Source organism: Mesoplodon densirostris, chromosome 16 (genome assembly GCF_025265405.1).
Source record: "Mesoplodon densirostris isolate mMesDen1 chromosome 16, mMesDen1 primary haplotype, whole genome shotgun sequence".
NCBI classification, from domain to species: Eukaryota; Metazoa; Chordata; class Mammalia; order Artiodactyla; family Ziphiidae; genus Mesoplodon; species Mesoplodon densirostris.
The window spans coordinates 21,709,278-21,726,918 of NC_082676.1; the positions used below are offsets into that span (position 1 = coordinate 21,709,278).

The following is a 17,641-nucleotide window of genomic DNA, read 5'->3' on the forward strand; positions in this document are numbered from 1 at the left end:
CCAAAAAAAAAAGCTTAGGGCCTCCCTGGTGGCGCAGTGGTTAAGAGTCCGCCTGCCGATGCAGGGGATACGGGTTCGTGCCCCGGTCTGGGAGGATCCCATATGCCGCGGAGCGGCTGGGCCCGTGAGCCATGGCCGCTGGGCCTGCGCATCCGGAGCCTGTGCTCCGCGACGGGAGAGGCCACAACAGTGAGAGGCCCGCATACCGCAAAAAAGAAAAAAAAAAAAAAAAAAAAAAAAAAAAGCTTAAAAAAAAAAAAAAAAGACACCGTGGGAGGATCCTGGCTCTGGGAACACCCCGCAGCAATCCATATCGCCCCGCCCTTGACACAGTGGGAACCACGGGGAGATGAGGACAGATCTGAAGCCAGGAGAACAAGAGGCCCCAGGAAGGGCTGACCCTGAGGTGATGCCACACCTGGCCTGGACCCGCCCAAGCCCCTGCCCCTGACCCTTTTACCTTAAGCATCACGTCCAGTATTTCCACTGTTGCCTGAGGGGCCTCCATTAAGCTGTAATCAAGCCCAGCGAAAATGTCCAACTCCATGGTGACTGAAGGAAGGGCAGAATTAGGAGGCAGGCGGGGGAGAAGGGGTGAGGGCTCTGGCTGACCCACACTCTCTGTGACTTTCTTCAGAGTCCCCTGCCCCTCCACCTTAAGACCCTCCACCCAGCCCAGTGCTGGGGGCAAAGAACGCCTTTGCCAAGAAAGAGATGACATGGGTTCTTCGGTTCCACTGGTGATTTAGCCACAAGGGGGCTGGTATGCTTAGCCCAGAGCCTGAGCAGTTCCCAGAGTCTCACATACTCAGACACACAGTCACACACACACACACAGACACATAGACACACACACACACATACCCTGAGGGCAGGAGGAACTCAGGTCTGGCAGCCCTTCCACACCTAGGAAGCTACACAATAGGAAAAACTCTCCAGCCGAAGCTATTGCTCCCCAAGTTTACAACCGAGACCTTGATCTTCCGGGAAACCAGTCTCCTACCAGTACGAACCAAATAACCAGGAAGGCTGGGCCATGTCCAAAGGGCCCAGAGACTCCCCTCCAAGGCCCTGGAGGGACTGGAGTTTTCTGTCCCAAGCACTTGGGTGTCTGTGCCTGCCTGGGTCTCTGCTGAAGGGGAATGTCAACAGGTGAGTGTGGAGGACCTGGGGGCCAAGGCATGAGAGAACACCTCAACAATTTGCCAGGGCCTGTTTCTACCAACTTTATGTGTGTAGCCGAGATCCGGGGCCTCCACTTGCTACATTTGAAGGGGAAGAGGTGGTGTGAGGCGCTCCCTGCCCCACTGTTGGCAATAGCAAAGGATGGCAACAAACCTACCTATCCAGCAGCTGGGGACTCATTAAATAAATGGAGACATCCGTTAAGATAGAACACTGTGCGGCTATTAAAATGAATTCCCCTGTGGTCCAGTACTTAGGACTCCGTGCTTACACTGCAGGGGGCACAGGTTCAATCCCTGGTCAGGGAACTAAGATCCTGCAAGCCACGTGGTGTGGCCAAAAAAAAAAAAAAAAAGTCTATTAAAACCACTTTGGAAAACTGTTTGGCAGGATCTGGTAAGGCTGAACCTGTGCGCACCACAAGAGCCTGTAATTTCTCTCCTGGGTATATACCCAAAGACGTGCATCCACAGGAGCTAGAATGTTCACAGCACCTACCCACGATGGTCTAAAACTGAAACTACCCAAATGGGCTTCAATAGTACAATAGATAAATCAATGGAGAGACATGGACACGGTGGATTACACAGCAGGAGAATGAACTCACGATATGCAACAATATGGATTGACCTCATATTTTAAAGGTGAATAGGGCTCCCCTGGTGTCACAGTGGTTAAGAATCTGCCTGCCAGTGCAGAGGACATGGGTTCGATCCCTGGTCTGAGAAGATCCCACATGTCGCGGAGTAATTAAGCCCGTGCGGCACAACTGCTGAGCCTGCGTGCCACAACTACTGAAACCAACAGGCCTAGAGCCTGTGCTCTGCAACAAGAGGAGCCACCGCAATGAGAAGCCCGTGCACCGCAACGAAGAGTAGCCCCTGCTCACTGCAACTAGAGAAAGCCCATGCGCAGCAACAAAGATCCAACGCAGCCAAAAATAAATAAATAAAATAAATTTAAATAAATAAATAAATAAAATGTGTATCCTTTAAAAAAAAAAGTTGAATAGAGAAAGTCTCCAGCTCTTGATACAAGACTTTGTACATCAATGGTTCCATTGATGTACAAAGTGCAAAACTAACCTTTGCTAGCAGAAGCTGGGTTAGTGGTCACCCTGAGGGGTGGGTAGTGTCAGAAGGAGACACGAGAGGACTCTGAAAGGCCAGTCGTGTACTGTATATTGATCTGTAAGCTGGTACGTGCATGTGATCAGTTCGTGAAAAGTTTCTAAAAACTCTTCACTTATGATTTGAGCACTTTTCTCTCTGTATTAACTTCTACACAAAAGTTTTTAAAAATGAGATCAATTTATATGTGCTGATGTAAAAAGATCTCCAAAGTATACAAGTTACAAAAGAACAAGGTATTATTATAGACTAATATATATATTCATAATTATGCATATTCACATATATTCATGAACAAAAGGAATATATATGTGAATGTATAGTTATATGCTTATGTATGTGTATATTTATATTTGTACATTCAAAGGAAATAGGTTACCTCTTGGAAGAAAATTTGGGGAGAAAAGGGGATTTTAATTTTAACTTTCAACACTTCTCTTCCATGTAAGGTTTTATAAGGTACATGTATGCACTTATAAAAATTAGTAAAAATCAAGTATCCCAGGTATGGGTGGGGTGTCCTACCTGGCAGAGTTTGGAGATAAGGCTGTAGGTCAGAGGTCACCGAGTCCTGGATTATTTTGCAAATCTGAAAAATATAAGAAGAGAAAGCCTGAGTGAGTTCCCTGGCTTTGGTCTGGCCCTGTGCTAATTGCTTTAGTTCCATTATTTCACTTATTTGCTAATTGGTCATTGATTCTACAAAAATGTATAAGTACTTATGATGTGCCAGGTACTGAGAAAGTAGAAATGATCAAAAACATGTCAGCCCCCATGTAGACCCCAATAGGGTCCAGCTGGACCTGTCAAAGTCCATCCCAGGACTGGAAATCGGAGCTAGGTAGTCACCTACGCAGTGGATGAGGGGACATGGCTAGAGGCGCTGCCTGAAACTCCATCATGAAGGACCTTTCCCTTTGGGATGCCCTGGTCTCCCAGGGTCTAGAGTGGAAATAGCAGAACCAGACAATAAGTAGCAATAGCCACACAAATAAGTGTATACTTAATGCAGATACTTCTTAAATGTCATCACTTAACAGGTTAGCTGGATTGATCAATAGTCCCCATGTCCCCTGCTGCCCATGGAAGACTGAACCCTCCCATCCAGCAGACTACCACACACACTAAGCACTCAGAATTTTTTGCCCCAGTTGAACTGCGTGCGTCTCAAGAAAAGGAAATGTGTGTTCTCTAACCTGTTTGCTTTCCTTGCTATTGCAATCACTCAAATTATTTCTTATGTAAACCCATGAAATATGACTGAGACAAGAGTTGTTTCTATGAAAACTTACGTTTTCTTTCCTTCTTTTTTTTTTTTTTCCTTTGGCCATGCCCTCAGGGCTTGAGGAATCTTAGTGCCCTGACCAGGGATCAAATCTACACCTTCGGCAGTGAAAGCGCGGAGTTCTAACCACTGGACCACCAGGGAATTCCCAAAAACCTATGGCAAGTGTTTTGGAAAGGTGAGTTGCTTAAAGAAAATGCTGGTAAATTGGTGTGGACCAGAAAAGCTTACAAGGAAGACAATCATAAGAATTTAGAAGGATTCTGCACTGGGATTGCTTTGCAAATGTCTTCAGTTTCTCATTGTGGTTAAAGAAATCTGAGCTGGAATTTGTAGCAGATCCATGTTGAATGAAAGAAAGACAGTGCAATGCCAATCAAGAGACTGTTTACAAAGGACAGTTCTGGGCCTCGGTCAACTGAATTTACATTTACTGTATCTTAAAACATTTGGATTCATATGTAAATATTTTCTTTGTTCAGGTGTGTATGAGTGAGTCCTCACTTTAAACAGCTTTTTTGATTAACCAGCTATCACCTGTGGTGCAAACGGATGCACAGATACAGTGGAGGGAGGAGCACATGGGCAGGGGGTCCAAGAGCATGGATGGGGCCCTGGCCTAGTGAGGGAGTCACCGACGGCTCCCTTGAAGAGGTGGCCTTTTAAGGGCAAGCTAAAGGGTGAGCAGGCATAAACCAGGCACAGGGTTGTGGGAAGGACAGGCTGGGGGTTGGGCAGACAAGGGGTGAAATCTTCACCTCCCTTTGCAGCTGGCCTAGTTTCTGGGAGAAGAGTTTGGTAGTGGGGAGCTGCCAGAAATAAAGGAAAGAGGTGGTGAGGAACCTTCATGGTTAGTTTCAAAGGAGCCAGGAAACTCTGTCGACCTCACCCAATGGGGGAAGGGAGGCCTTCAGGTGCTTCGGCCCCAGACGTGCAGTAAGGTCTCCCAGAGAGGCAGGTTGGGGCAGTGGTTAAGGGTGTAGTAGGGAAGTCTGAAAACCTGGGTTCAAATCCTGCTAAGGGGAGATCGGCTCGGTGCTTTGTGACCGCCTGGAGGGGTGTGATGGGGAGGGTGGGAGGGAGGGAGATGCAGGGGGGGGGGATGTGGGAGCAGATGTATATGTATGACTGATTCACTTTGTTGTAGAGCAGAAACTAATAAAAAAAAAAAAAATCCTGCTAAGTCTCCACTGGCTCTGTGACCTTTGCAGAATCTCTCTCTGCTTTGGGGTCCTCACCTCAGGATACAATGACAAGGCCCAGTGCTTTCCAGGGTGTTTGGTGGGGGTAGGGTGAGGTTATAAGCTTATGAGTGTGTATGGCCCAGAGAGTAAGCTCAGCAAGGACTCATTATTCTTAGCCCTGCTAGTCAGATACCTCATCCCTCCCTGAATGGGTAAGCCGAACGGTCCTGCACCAGGCTCTTAGTTGCCCTGGGAGAAGGAGATTTCTGAAGCCCTATAAAGATCAGGGGTCAGGACTTCCCTGGTGGCGCAGTGGTTAAGAATCCGCCTCCTGATGCAGGGGACACGGGTTTGAGCCCTGGTCCGGGAAGATCTCACATGAGGCTGAGCAACTAAGCCCGTGCGCCACAACTACCGAGCCTGCGCTCTAGAGCCCACGAGCCACAACTAGTGAGCCCACGTGCCACAACTGCTGAAGCCCGTGCTCCTAGAGCCTGTGCTCTGCAACAAGTGAAACCACTGCGACGAGAAGCCCGCGCACCACAACGAAGAGTAGCCCCCGCTCACTGCAACTAGAGAAAGCCCACGCACAGCAACAAAGACCCAACGCAGCCAAAATAAGTAAATAAACAAATTTAAGAAAAAAAGATCAGGGATCAGGGGAGAGAGATCTCCGTCTTTCCTGAGACACCAGCCCCCACAAGGCCTTTGGTACAAGCTGCTCCAAGCTCCAGGAAATTCAGATCCTGACCTAGCCTCTTGTCAACAAGGTGACCACTGAACAAGTTACTCCACGCTCAGAGCTTCTCCCTCAAACGTGGGAAACGGTATCTCCTTCAGAGGCTGTGGTTAAGATCCAGTGGCATTGCCTATGTGAAGTGATTAGTACATTACTCTTAGCCAAACCACAGGCTCAACAAATAGCCACCATTATTATTATAAATAAGAATAGTTACATAGAGTGACACATTCTGTATAACATTAATTATATTAATTTATCAAAATAATACTTATCAGGGTAACTTATTACCCTGATAATTATTATATTATTATTAATTGTAATATGGTACTATTTTTATATATTATTATTATTAACCATTATTATCTCCATCATCAACAGGGGAGTATAAATCCAAACCACTGAAGAATATTATGTCCCACTCAGAAAGGCATGGCAACATGGCAATGGGGTGCTTGAGAAGGAGGCTGACATATTTCCCAAGCTCACCTAGACCCCAGGACACCAGGATAAGACAAGGAACAGAAGGCAGCTTGCTACATCCAATCTGTGGGGTCTGCATGCTATTCTCTCTTCAACCACCAGGAGGCACTCAAAGCCAAACCAGATGTTGTACCAAGAGCGGTGTGTGCGCCTGTTTCTTCCTCCTTTGTTACTTTCTCCTTCCCAAGCACAGTCATTGCTACAGACACAGATCCAGGTATATGATACCCCAGAAATGAGATTTTGGGGTGAAGTGAGTGAGTGCAAGAACTGAAAGTTAACATGAAACCTCTTTCTTTGAGCCAGAGATTCCAAAATTTGGAGATTTCACATAATTTTTTAATGGGAAGAACTGACAGTCTGTTACTGCTTCCGCGTACAAAGCAGGTGCTCATCGCCCAGGCAGGAACCAGAACTCCCACCTGGTCCACACACTCCCAGAGTTTCCTGCTTGGTCTCTGCAGCCACCTAAGTGTTGATTTTCTTTTTTGCGTTTGTGGCTTGCAGGGCCAGGGCGGGCAGCGAGCAAGGCCAAGCAGGCGTCTCCATTTGGCCCCTACTGTTTTACCCTTGGCCAAGCATCTAACCATTTTCTGTCTCACTGGATAGACTCGGAGTCCAGAGACCTACGTTTTGTCCCCAGCTTTGCCGCACACCAGCTTCATGACCTTGATTTGTCCTCTCTGGGCCTTGAGCCCAAGTGTGCCTGGGCCAGCCCCTCGGGCTGTTCAAGGCCAGAGCCCATTAAGGACTTGGGCCCAGCCCCTTGAGCGGCTCAGCAGCGCCAGCCACTTGGACATTCTTACCTTGTTCTCCAATACTCTTCGGAACTTGGACTCGATCTGATGTTGGAAGAGATTCAGCAGCCACCTGGGGAGAGAAGCACAGTGGATGATCAGCTGTGTGCCACTGAATGCAGGGACAGTGGGAGAGTAGGGAGAGCCAGGCCAGTCCCCAAGGGAGCCCTCCCCACCCCATTCTGGTCCCCTGCTGTGTCCCAGAATCCTGGATGGGATGAATATGCGGAGTCCCAGTTCCCAGCACACTCACTGATTCAGCGCATCTGGCATCCCAGCCCCCTGCTGTGCCCCCAAGTCAGTAGATTTGGGGGAGGGGCTGGAGAATCCATGTTTTTCTAATCAACAAAACTGAGACTTGAAGAGACTTGCTCAAGGGTTTATATATTTTCCACAAACTCTCCTTTGGCCAAAAGCCTTTGTGTTTCTTCAGTAACCAAATTGCACTTGCCTGTTGGTGGTGAAGTTTGTCTTTTGGTGGAAATGGCACACTGGTACTCCGAGCTTAAATCTGCTTCTGTTAATTTCAGCAGGTTCCCCAAAGAATTACCTCCAAGTGCACGTGATATACCCATGCATTACGCCTGGACCCTCATGCTTATCAGTGACCAGGTCTTGGGCTGGATGTGCCTCTAGCTGCAGCCAGGGGTCAAGCTCGTCAGTGTCCCGATGGTGACCTACCCCAAATCTCCCGACATGTGCACCTCCACATCACGGATGTGGCTGCTGCAGCTAGAAACAGTGACCTTGGGTCTCCCAGAGGGCTCGCTGCCCAAGAGAAGATTGACTGAAATGGTGATGCCCTTGACTGTCACATCAAAGGAGCCGTCTAGTTTCCTAGAGGAGATAAGAGAAGTAGTAATTGATTCCTAGACTAGGGTCAGCCACCATTTGGGGGGAAAATATAAATCTCAATTCTTACCCCCAAATAAGTGAAGCTGCAGTAAAAATTTAATTTAAAAAATTATTACAAATACTTATTACAAAGCAAAGATTTATTACAGATAAGACCATAAAAGTTCAAGAAGAAAGCTTGGGTTCATTTACTTATGGTCAGGGATGGGCAAAAGCCTTTCTAGGTTAGATCCAAGTCTCAGCAGCCATGAAGGAAATGGTGGATAAACTTGCCAGCACTGAAAATTAAAACTTTAGTGAACAGCAACAAAAAAATGCCATACGCAAAGTAAAAAAAAAAAATTGCATCTTGATCTAGGCAAAGAGCTAATTTCCGTAACATGTGAGCTAATATATGAGTTAATTTCCTTAATACACAAAGAATAAGCCTATACAAGGAAATAAAGAAAGGACAAAAGGAAAGAAAAGGGATCAAAGATATGAAAAGGAAGTTCAATTGCAAATAAGCACATGAGAAGTTACTAAAAATGAAAATAACAATGATGCCAGTTTTCACCTAACAGGTTGATAAAAAGTTTAGAAGTTTTTATACCCAGTGCTTGTGAAGATATGGAAAACAAAACACTGGTTGGGAAAGCACATCTAGAACACAAGCTGGTGGAATCTATCCTGATTTTAACCACAAATCTTTGGCCCAGTAATTTTACTTCTAAGTCTTTACTCTGTGGTTCGTCCAGTCAAGATATATGTGTGGGGCAGCTCACTGAAGCACCATGGGTAATAGCAAGAAATGAGGAAGCAACCTTAAATGTCAACTAGTTGGGATAGGTTCAATAAATTGTGGGCATCTATGCTATGCAGCCTTTAAAAAGAATGAAGCCAAATGTGGTCTAGTTACACAGTGAAATATTACCCATCCATACAAAAGAACAAAGCACTGATGCATGCTATAGTGTGGATAAACCTCAAAAATATTATGTTACATGACAAAAGTCAGAAACAAAATGTCACATACTATACGATTTCATTTATATGTCCCGGATTGGCAAATCCATAGAGACAGAGGCGGGTTGGTGGTGGCCCAGGACTGGGGGAGGGGGAAATGGGGAGTTAGTGCTTAATAAGTATGGAGCATCTTTTGGGTTGATGGAAATATTGTGGGACTAGGTAGAGCTGGTGGTTGCACAACATTGTGAATGCACTAGATGCCACTGAATTGTATACTTTAAAATGGTTAGTTTCATGTTATGTGAATTTCACCTCAATAAAAATATTACAGGGACTTCCCTGAAGGTCCAGTGGTTAAGACTTCCCCTTCCAATGCAGGGGGTGCTGGTTTGATCCCTGGTCGGGGAGCTAAGATCCCACATGCCTCGTGGCCAAAAAACTAAAACATAAAACAGAAGCAGTATTGTAACAAATTCAATAAAGACTTTAAAAATCGTCCACATCCAAAAAAAAAATCTTAAAAAAAAGTTTTAAAAAATGAGGTAGATATTCATATGCTCATATAAGAGATCTTGAAGAGTATGGCTTCATTCCTGTCATGGAAATTGAAGAAATATGCAAATATAGGTGACCTATATACTGAGCATCTTTCTAAAGCAGTGTTGTCCAACAGAAATATAATGTGAACTACATGGGTAATTTAAAATTTTCTAGTAGCCACATTAGAAAAAGCAAAAGGAAAAAGGTGAGAATCATTTTAATAGTATATGATTATCATTTCAACATGTGATCAATGTAAAAATTATTAATGAGATTTCTTATGTTCTTTTATGTGCTGAATCTTCAAATATGGTGTTTCACACTTACAACAGATCCCCATTTGTTCCAGCCACTTTTCATGTATTCAGTAAGGACATGTGGCCACAGGCTACTGTGTAGGACAGGGCAGGTCTCCAGTGTCTATATGGCCAGGTCACCCATAGTTGCCCTCCTGTTATGGGCTGAACTGTGTCCCCCCGACATTCAAATGTTGAAGGCCCCTCAGTAACCAGAATGTGACTGTATTTGAGACAGTGATTCAGTTAAAATGAGACCATTAGGGTGGGCTAGAGTCCAATCTGTCATTCTAAGAAGAGGAGATTTGGACACACAGAGAAGCACCGGGGATGCAGGCTCATGGAGGGATGACCATGAGCGGACATGGCAACAGAGCAGGCATCTGCAAACCCAGGAAAGAAGTCTCAGAAGAAACTAAACCTGCCCACATCTTGATCTTGGACTTTCAGCCTCCAAAAGTGTGAGAAAATAGATTTCTGTTGGTTGAACCCCCTAGTGTGTGATGTTTCATTATGGCAGCCCAAGGAGACTAACCCACCTTCCATCCAAGGACCTCAGAGGTCAGAGAACAGTTCAAAGTGCTGGAGAGGTCGTGCCCCTGAGAGCTACCCTTGACCAATGGCAAACAGGAGGTTGGGGTACCTCAGAAGTGTGCTCTGCCTACACTGTCCCCAGGGGTCCCCGGGAGGGTTGAGCTCTAGTAGCTGCCAAGCTGACCTCCTTCCCCACCTCACTTCTGCACACCCCCTCTATGTTTCCTTAGGTCGCTCCCCAGATGAAGTACTTGCCTTGAGGTCTGCTATGGGGGAAGCTAGGAACACCTTGGACCCAAGAAGCGTGGAATGAAAGCCAAAGCCAAGGTTCCAAGGGCCTGGAAGCAGAGTCAACTTACAGTATCCGCTTGCGCACCTTCCACTTGCCCTTGACTCTGATGAAGGAGTCGGAGATGGAGAAATTCAGGCCATGGCTGGGGAGGGGCTTCAGAGCAGCACCGAGCAGCTCACAGCTGTGGATGTCCAGGCTGGAGAGAGACCCACAGAAGCGGCATCAGCCCAGAGGCAGAGGCAGGTCCAGCCTCAGCAGGGGTCTTGCTCTCGTCCCCATCCTACAGGGACTAGGCCAGCTGAGCCTGCATCAGACAGGCTTCTGGCTCCCCACACTTACCTGCTGTGTGCCCTGTGCTGACCAGGCAGCCATGCCAAGTACTTTATATGCATTATGTCAGTTTGTCTCACAGAGGGGTTCAGCACTGTTCAGGTTCCCTTTTTACAGAGGGGGACATAGAACCTCTCAGAAGGGATGCATTTGCCCAAAGCTGCACAGTCAGGATCAGAGCTCATGTGTCCCTGGCTGGGATCCTGAGTAGGGTGCATAGATGCACCCCATCATCCCTTTCCTCCACACCTCCAGGTGGGGGAATCAGATTCAGAGAAGGCCGAAGGCAGCTTCAAGAAGAGACACAAAAGGGCTGGGAGAAGCAAACCAAGATGACGTGTATTATGGAGCCATCATTGGGAAGAGAATGGTCAAGTTCCATCTTCTTTGCCCGGTACACAGTAGGTGCCCAATAGATGTTTACTGATGGACTGAATAAAAAAAGGACTGACTGAAGCCATCAGTGGTGAGCAGAGAGGTGTGTGATGAGCTGTGGGCTCAATTGCCCCCATTCCATTATCAATCCTTCAAAAAGTGTTTGATGCCTTTTTTAAAAAAAGCATCAGCTGTTCAGGTCTAAATATCCTTTGAAGACTCAGCTCAAATGCCATCGCGTCCAGGAAACTTTAGCTGACTCCTCCAGATGTGCCAACCTCAGGGCTAAGAGGGCTACTACATCTAAAATTTAAGGTTTATTTAAAACAATGTTTAAGGTCTAGCTTCCCTTCCAGGCTACAACCAGTGGCCAGGCCAGAGCCTGGATAATCACTCCAAAGAGGCAGCAAGTTATCCCCATTTTACAGATAAGGAAGCTGAGGCTCAGGTCACACAGCTAGTGGGTCTTCATTAATATTTGTTGTATGAATGAATGAAGGGGCCCAAGTTCCTCCCAGAACTTCCCTCTGAATTCTGTGAGGAACCATCCCACCGTCTGCCCCAGAGACATCCCGAATCAGTCCTGGGGCTCTCCCTCCCTTCCTCTCCAGACCCCCCGGCCCCTGCCCAGTCACCTCAGAGCCCCACCTGTGGAATTCATAGTGCACATTGCCGAGGTATTTGATCTTGGCGTCCCCACTGAAGTCGGGCAGTGTGACATCATACAGTTTACTCTGCAGAGTCACCAGCTCCTCTTGGGCCACTGTGGATGGGAAAAAGCTGGGAGTCCGCCTAGTCAGCCTGCCTCCCTCCCTCTAAACCCTTCAGTGGCTCCCACCTGCCCTGGGGAAAGAGGTCGACTTCCTGATTAGCATTAATTGCAGTTGCAGGTTATTGAGCCCCTCTAGAGCACCAAGTAGCAAGAGAAACACACAGGAGCATCACTGCATTTCTGGTGGGGTAGTTATGTTCATGCCCATGTTATGGATGAAGACACAATGTCTTTGTCAGCAGCTCCGAGAGGGAGGAGTTCTGTGTGCTTGGAGGGTGGCCCTCTTTCCTGTCCTTCATGGCATCTAGCCTGTGTAGAAGAGACTGTAAGGATTTTAGGGCTAGGATTCTGGTGTTGGCATGTTTCTAGGTGGGTGACCTTGAGCAAGTTTTCAACCTTGGTGTTCTCTGTCGGTTAAATAGCAATGATAATAATACTTTCCTCACTGGGGTGGCATGAGGGTTAAAAAAGATCATTGCAAAGCAAAAAGGGGCTGACAGGATAAAAATCACCCTTGCTTACCCTTTTTGACCTACCTCCTAGAGAAATGGAAATAAAAACAAAAAAAAAAAACAAATGGGACCTAATGAAACTTAAAAGCTTTTGCACAGCAAAGGAAACCATAAACAAGATCAAAAGACAACCCTCAGAATGGGAGAAAATATTTGCAAATGAAGCAACTGATAAAGAATTAATCTCTGAAATATACAAGCAGCTCATGCAGCTCAATATCAAAAAGACAAACAACCCAGTCCAAAAATGGGCAGAAGACCTAAACAGATATTTCTCCAAAGAAGATATACAGATTGCCAACAAACACATGAAAGGATGCTCAACATGCAAATCAAAACTACAATGAGGTATCACCTCACACCAGTCAGAATGGCCATCATGAAAAAATCTACAAACAAACAAACAAACAAACAAAAAATCTACAAACAATAAATGTTGGAGAGTGTGGAGAAAAGGGAACCCTCTTGCACTGTTGGTGGGAATGTAAATTGATACAGCCACTATAGAGAACAGTATGGAGGTTCCTTATAAAACTCAAAATAGAACTATCATATGACCCAGCAATCCCACTGCTGGGCATATACCCTGAGAAAACCATAATTCAAAAAGTCATGTACCACAATGTTCATTGTAACTCTATTTACAATAGCCAGGACATGGAAGCAACCTAAATGTCCATTGACAGATGAATGGATAAAGATGTGGCACATATATACACTGAAATATTACTCAGCCATAAAAAGAAAAGAAATTGAGTTATTTGTAGTGAGGTGGATGGACCTAGAGTCTGTCATACAGAGTGAAGTAAGTCAGAAAGAGAAAAACAAATAACACACATATGTGGAATCTAAAAAATGGTGCTGATGAACCTAGTTGCAGGGCAGGAATAAAGACACAGACACAGAGAACGGACTTGAGGACACAGGGGGCGAAGGGGAAGCTCTGACGAAGTGCGAGAGTAGCAGTGACATATATACACGACCAAATGTAAAATAGCTAGCGAGTGGGAAGCAGTCACATAGCACAGGGAGATCAGCTCGTGCTTTGTGACCACCTAGAGGGGTGGGATAGGGAGGGTGGGAGGGATGGAGACGCAAGAGGGAGGAGATATGGGGATATATGTATATGTATAGCTGATTCTCTTTGTTATACAGCAGAAATTAATACAGCAATGTAAAGCAACTATACTCCAGTAAAGACGTTAAAAAATTAATTAATTAATTAATTAATTAAATTTATTTTAAAAAGCACCCTTGCTTGGTGCCTGACACATCAGGTACTCAGTAAATGCAGGGTTTATGTCATTAAAAATATGGAAAGGGGCTTCCCTGGTGGCGTAGTGGTTGAGAGTCCGCCTGCCGATGCAGGGGACATGGGTTCGTGCTCCGGTCCAGGAGGATCCCACATGCTGCGGAGCAGCTGGGCCCGTGAACCATGGCCGCTGAGCCTGTGCGTCCGGAGCCTGTGCTCCACAACGGGAGAGGCCACAACACTGAGAGGCCCGCGTACCGCAAAAAAAAAAAAAAAATATGGGAAGGACCAAAATGTCCAACTCTGGAGGACTGGTTACATTTAAAGGAGCAAATGTAAAGGAGCAAAAGGCAAATTTTGCCTGATTTAGGGTTTCAATATAAACAGCATTCGGTAGGACCTTCTGTTTATCTGAGGTATGAGAGACCCAGGATTCTGCCCTCAGGGAGGGTGTGTGTACACAGATGACCCGGGGTCTCCCCGACTCTGCCTCATACCACTTTGCAGTCCTCCCTCCAGCAAATGCATGAGCCGGTCTCTCTGCCAAAATGCTATCTCTTGTCCCTGGTTAACGTATCTTTTCTACCTCACCTCCTCCAAGACCCCTTCCTTGATTTCCCTCTCTCTGTCCCCAGCCAATCTGGGCTCCCACCAACTCTACCTGAGGGAATGTTATTACCCCAGTGAACAGATAAGGCAGTTGAGCCTCCATAAATGTGAGGAGCAGCCCTCCATCAAGTGCTGAAGGGAGCGGTATAAATACCCTAGATCCCTTGCCCCTTGGACAGTTTATTCCTGAGACTTTGTTTTAGCATCTTTAAAAAAAAAATACTACAAATGAATCTATATACAAAACAGAAACAAACTCACAGACATAGAAAACAGCATGGTTATGAAAGGTGTGGGGGAGGGACAAATTAGGAGTATGGGATTAACAGATACAAACTGCTGCACATAAAATAGATACGCAACAAGGATTTACTGTATAGCACGGGGAACTATATTCAGTATCTTGTAATAACCTATAATGGAATATAATCTGAAAAAAAAAAAAAGCCTGAATCAGTTTGGTGTATACCTGAAACTAACACAATATTGTAAATCAACCATATTCCAATAAAAAATAAAATATAGTCCTGCTTTTGCCCATTCTTTAAAACTGAGGTATAACATCCGTAGAGGTATAACCTAAAGGGCACTAATCTTAAAGGTATTGCCAGGTAATTTTTACATGTTTATGTACCCATGTAGCCACCGCCCAGAGCAAGATGCAGGGCATTCCCAGCACCCCTGCAGGCTCCCTATGCCCCTTCCGGGTGGTAACCACCATTCTGACATCAATTTTTTTAAATTAATTAATTTATTGGCTGTGTTAGGTCTTCGTTGCTGCATGCGGGCTTTCTCTAGTTGCTGCGAGCAGGGGCCACTCTTCGTTGCAGTAGGCGGGCTTCTCATTACGGTGGCTTCTCTTGCTGCGGAGCACGGGCTCTAGGCGCATGAGCTTCAGTAGTTGTGGCGTGTGGGCTCGGTAGTTGTGGCTCGCGAGCTCTAGAGCACAGGCTCAGTAGTTGTGGCACACAGGCTTAGTTGCTCCACAGCATGTGGGATCTTCCTGGACCAGGGCTCGAACCCGTGTCCCTGCATTGGCAGGCAGATTCTTAACCACTGCTCCCCCAGGGAAGTCCCTAGTTTTTTTTTTTTTTTAATATATATATTTTTGTTTTTTGTTTATTTTTTGGCTGTGCTGCACAGCATGTGGGATCTTAGTTCCCCGACCAGGGATCAAACCCATGCCCCCTGCACTGGAAGCGCAGAGTCTTAACCACTGGACCGCCAGGGAAGTCCCTGACATCTAGTTTTAAGGCATATGTTTTCAAACTCGAGCAAAAATTTTCCAGTGGAGCTGTTCCCATCACTGAGGCGGTAGCTGGTTTAATGATACGCCTCTCCTGGCCACCTTGCCTTTCTCATCTCACATCACTACTCTCTTACAGTGTTTCCTGGAATCATCTCCCAACTCAACTACTCGCACCCAAATCTTTATCTCTGGTGCCTAGTGGGGAACCCAGCTAAGGCAAGTAATGTGCCCAAGTGGCCCAGGGGTTGGGTGACGAGGCCAGAACCCGAGCCAGGTTTGCCTGGCCGGGAAGGCTGCACCATCCCAAGGGAGAGAGTCCCCTCTGTGTCCCCTGCCGTACCCAGAGCAGCCTGGGGCCAAGCGGGTCAGCCAAGTCCAGCCAACAGCCTCAGCTCCTTACCATACTCCAAGCCCTTGTCGGTGATCCTGGCGACCAGGCCAGGGTTGGCACCCAGGGCCCCGGGGGTGGATGTGAGCAGCATTCCCAGCAGGAGGGAGGGCAGGGCCCCAGCCGAAGTCCCCATCCTGGGTTCCCAGAGGGCTGGGCCAGGTCTGTCGCAGCCTCAGGCTGGGCCCAGCTCCCTTAAGTAACTGAGGCCTGGGGCCTGGGGCAGCTCCTGAGTGGGGCAGGTTCCTGGAATCAGGAAGGGGAGGCCTAGTGACTGGAACCTGCTTGCGACACTGTTGGGGTCATGGGTCATACTTCAAAGCCTGTGGTCGCCGCCCCGGGTGAGAGGATGGGTTGGCCTGGGCCCAGGTGACACTCTCTGTCCCCTCTTCCCACAAAAAGACCCCACGTTCATTTCCAGGAAGGCCCGGTTTTGTAGACAAGGAAGCTGAGGCTCAGAGGGGCCAGGTCACCGGCTCAAGCTCACACACCCGGCAGGTGGCCGAGCTGGGAGTCCAAGCCAGCTGAGCTAGACTCACCTCAGTTTATGTGAAAAAGAAATCTCCGCCCCACACCCCCGCTCCCCATCCCCTGTGGGAAAACAGGCTTCTCAAGCCTTGCTAGTGGTAAAATCTTCTGGAAGGCCACTTGGCAAATCCTTAAACAGCTGCATGCCCAGTGACCCAGTAATTCTACTGCTGGAACTTTACTCTAAGTACATAATTAAGTCAGTGTGGAAATATGTCACAGCAGTAGGATGCCCTTTGCTGCTCCGTGTGACATCGGCAAGGTCAGAGTGGGACCCAACCTAAGACGTTCAACAAAAGCGCACTGGGTATACTATCATACATTTAAAGTGAGACTGCAGAAATAAATGTATTTCTTGATACTTCAGAAAGATGCTTATGAGGGGCCCATTGCCAATGGCATCATAGGGTGAGGTTCTATTTCTTTGTTCTATTCTCACGTTTGCCAATCTGGAAAATTCTTAGCAAGGAGTTATGAGGGATCATTTCTGGTTGGATGGGCAGGATTATGGGTGTTTTGAAAATCTTTTTGTTTGCTGGTATTTCCATTTTTATTTTCTTGGCATATATTGTATTTGCAGTAAGTAAAGAAAATAAAATTTTATTTTGGGAAACAAAATTTATAGTAGGGATTGTGCTTAATTTGTAGGGATCTCTCCCCTCCCAAGGACTCCCTATATTCGTGAGTTTTGTTTTGCCCCCACCTCCAGGAAGCCTTCCCAGATCACCTCCATATTTCCCTGGATTAGAGGAAGGTCCTCCTCTGAGATCCCAGAAAACTTTGCACTTTCTCCATCATAGCATTAACCATTCTCTGCTTTTCTGTAATTGTGGTACTTTAAAAATATGTCCACAAATTCAAAAGGTGGGGTCTCTGTGTCTCCACCTTGAAATTGGGTGGGTCTTTGGACTGCCTCAATACACTGACTGTGGCAGGAGTGACAGGGTTTCTTCCCAGTGGGTCATAAAAGGCACTGGATTTGGGGTTGGGATCAGAATCTCCCACACTGAGCGCAGGGAAGCCCACACTGGGGCCTCTCTGCTCCTCTGTGTCCTATTGTTTCTGTCCATCAGGCTGAGGTTTTTGGGGTCCTTGTCCCACCCCCCAATCCCCCTGCAAGAGGCCTGAGTGCTCCTGAGGGCAGGGCTGAGCCCTGTGAATCCTATGATCCTTCCCGCTTCTGGTGGGAACTGGCAGGGAAGCAGCATTTATTGAGCGCCCACTATGTGCGGGGCACCATGCTGGTTATGCCACACCCCCCTCTCGGCCCTGCAGCAGCCTTTTATGGTGAGTACTGAAGTCTCGTTTTGAGCTGAAAAAACTGAGGCTCAGAGGAATGAAGTGATTAAGCCATAGTC

The 17,641-nt window shown here is 46.8% G+C and overlaps 1 protein-coding gene across 1 annotated transcript in view; it reads right to left on the reverse strand.

The window, feature by feature from the left end:
- The window catches only part of LBP (lipopolysaccharide binding protein), a 28,734-nt gene extending 12,843 nt beyond the window's left edge, over nt 1-15,891 (reverse strand). The window contains exons 1-7 of the mRNA XM_060078397.1: nt 15,768-15,891; nt 11,622-11,736; nt 10,336-10,464; nt 7,485-7,640; nt 6,813-6,876; nt 2,841-2,904; nt 461-552 (exon numbers count right to left, since the gene is read on the reverse strand). Of these exons, the coding sequence (XP_059934380.1) occupies nt 461-552; nt 2,841-2,904; nt 6,813-6,876; nt 7,485-7,640; nt 10,336-10,464; nt 11,622-11,736; nt 15,768-15,891 (744 nt within the window). The remainder of the gene's footprint in view (nt 1-460; nt 553-2,840; nt 2,905-6,812; nt 6,877-7,484; nt 7,641-10,335; nt 10,465-11,621; nt 11,737-15,767) is intronic.
- Nucleotides 15,892-17,641: the final 1,750 nt, after the last annotated feature.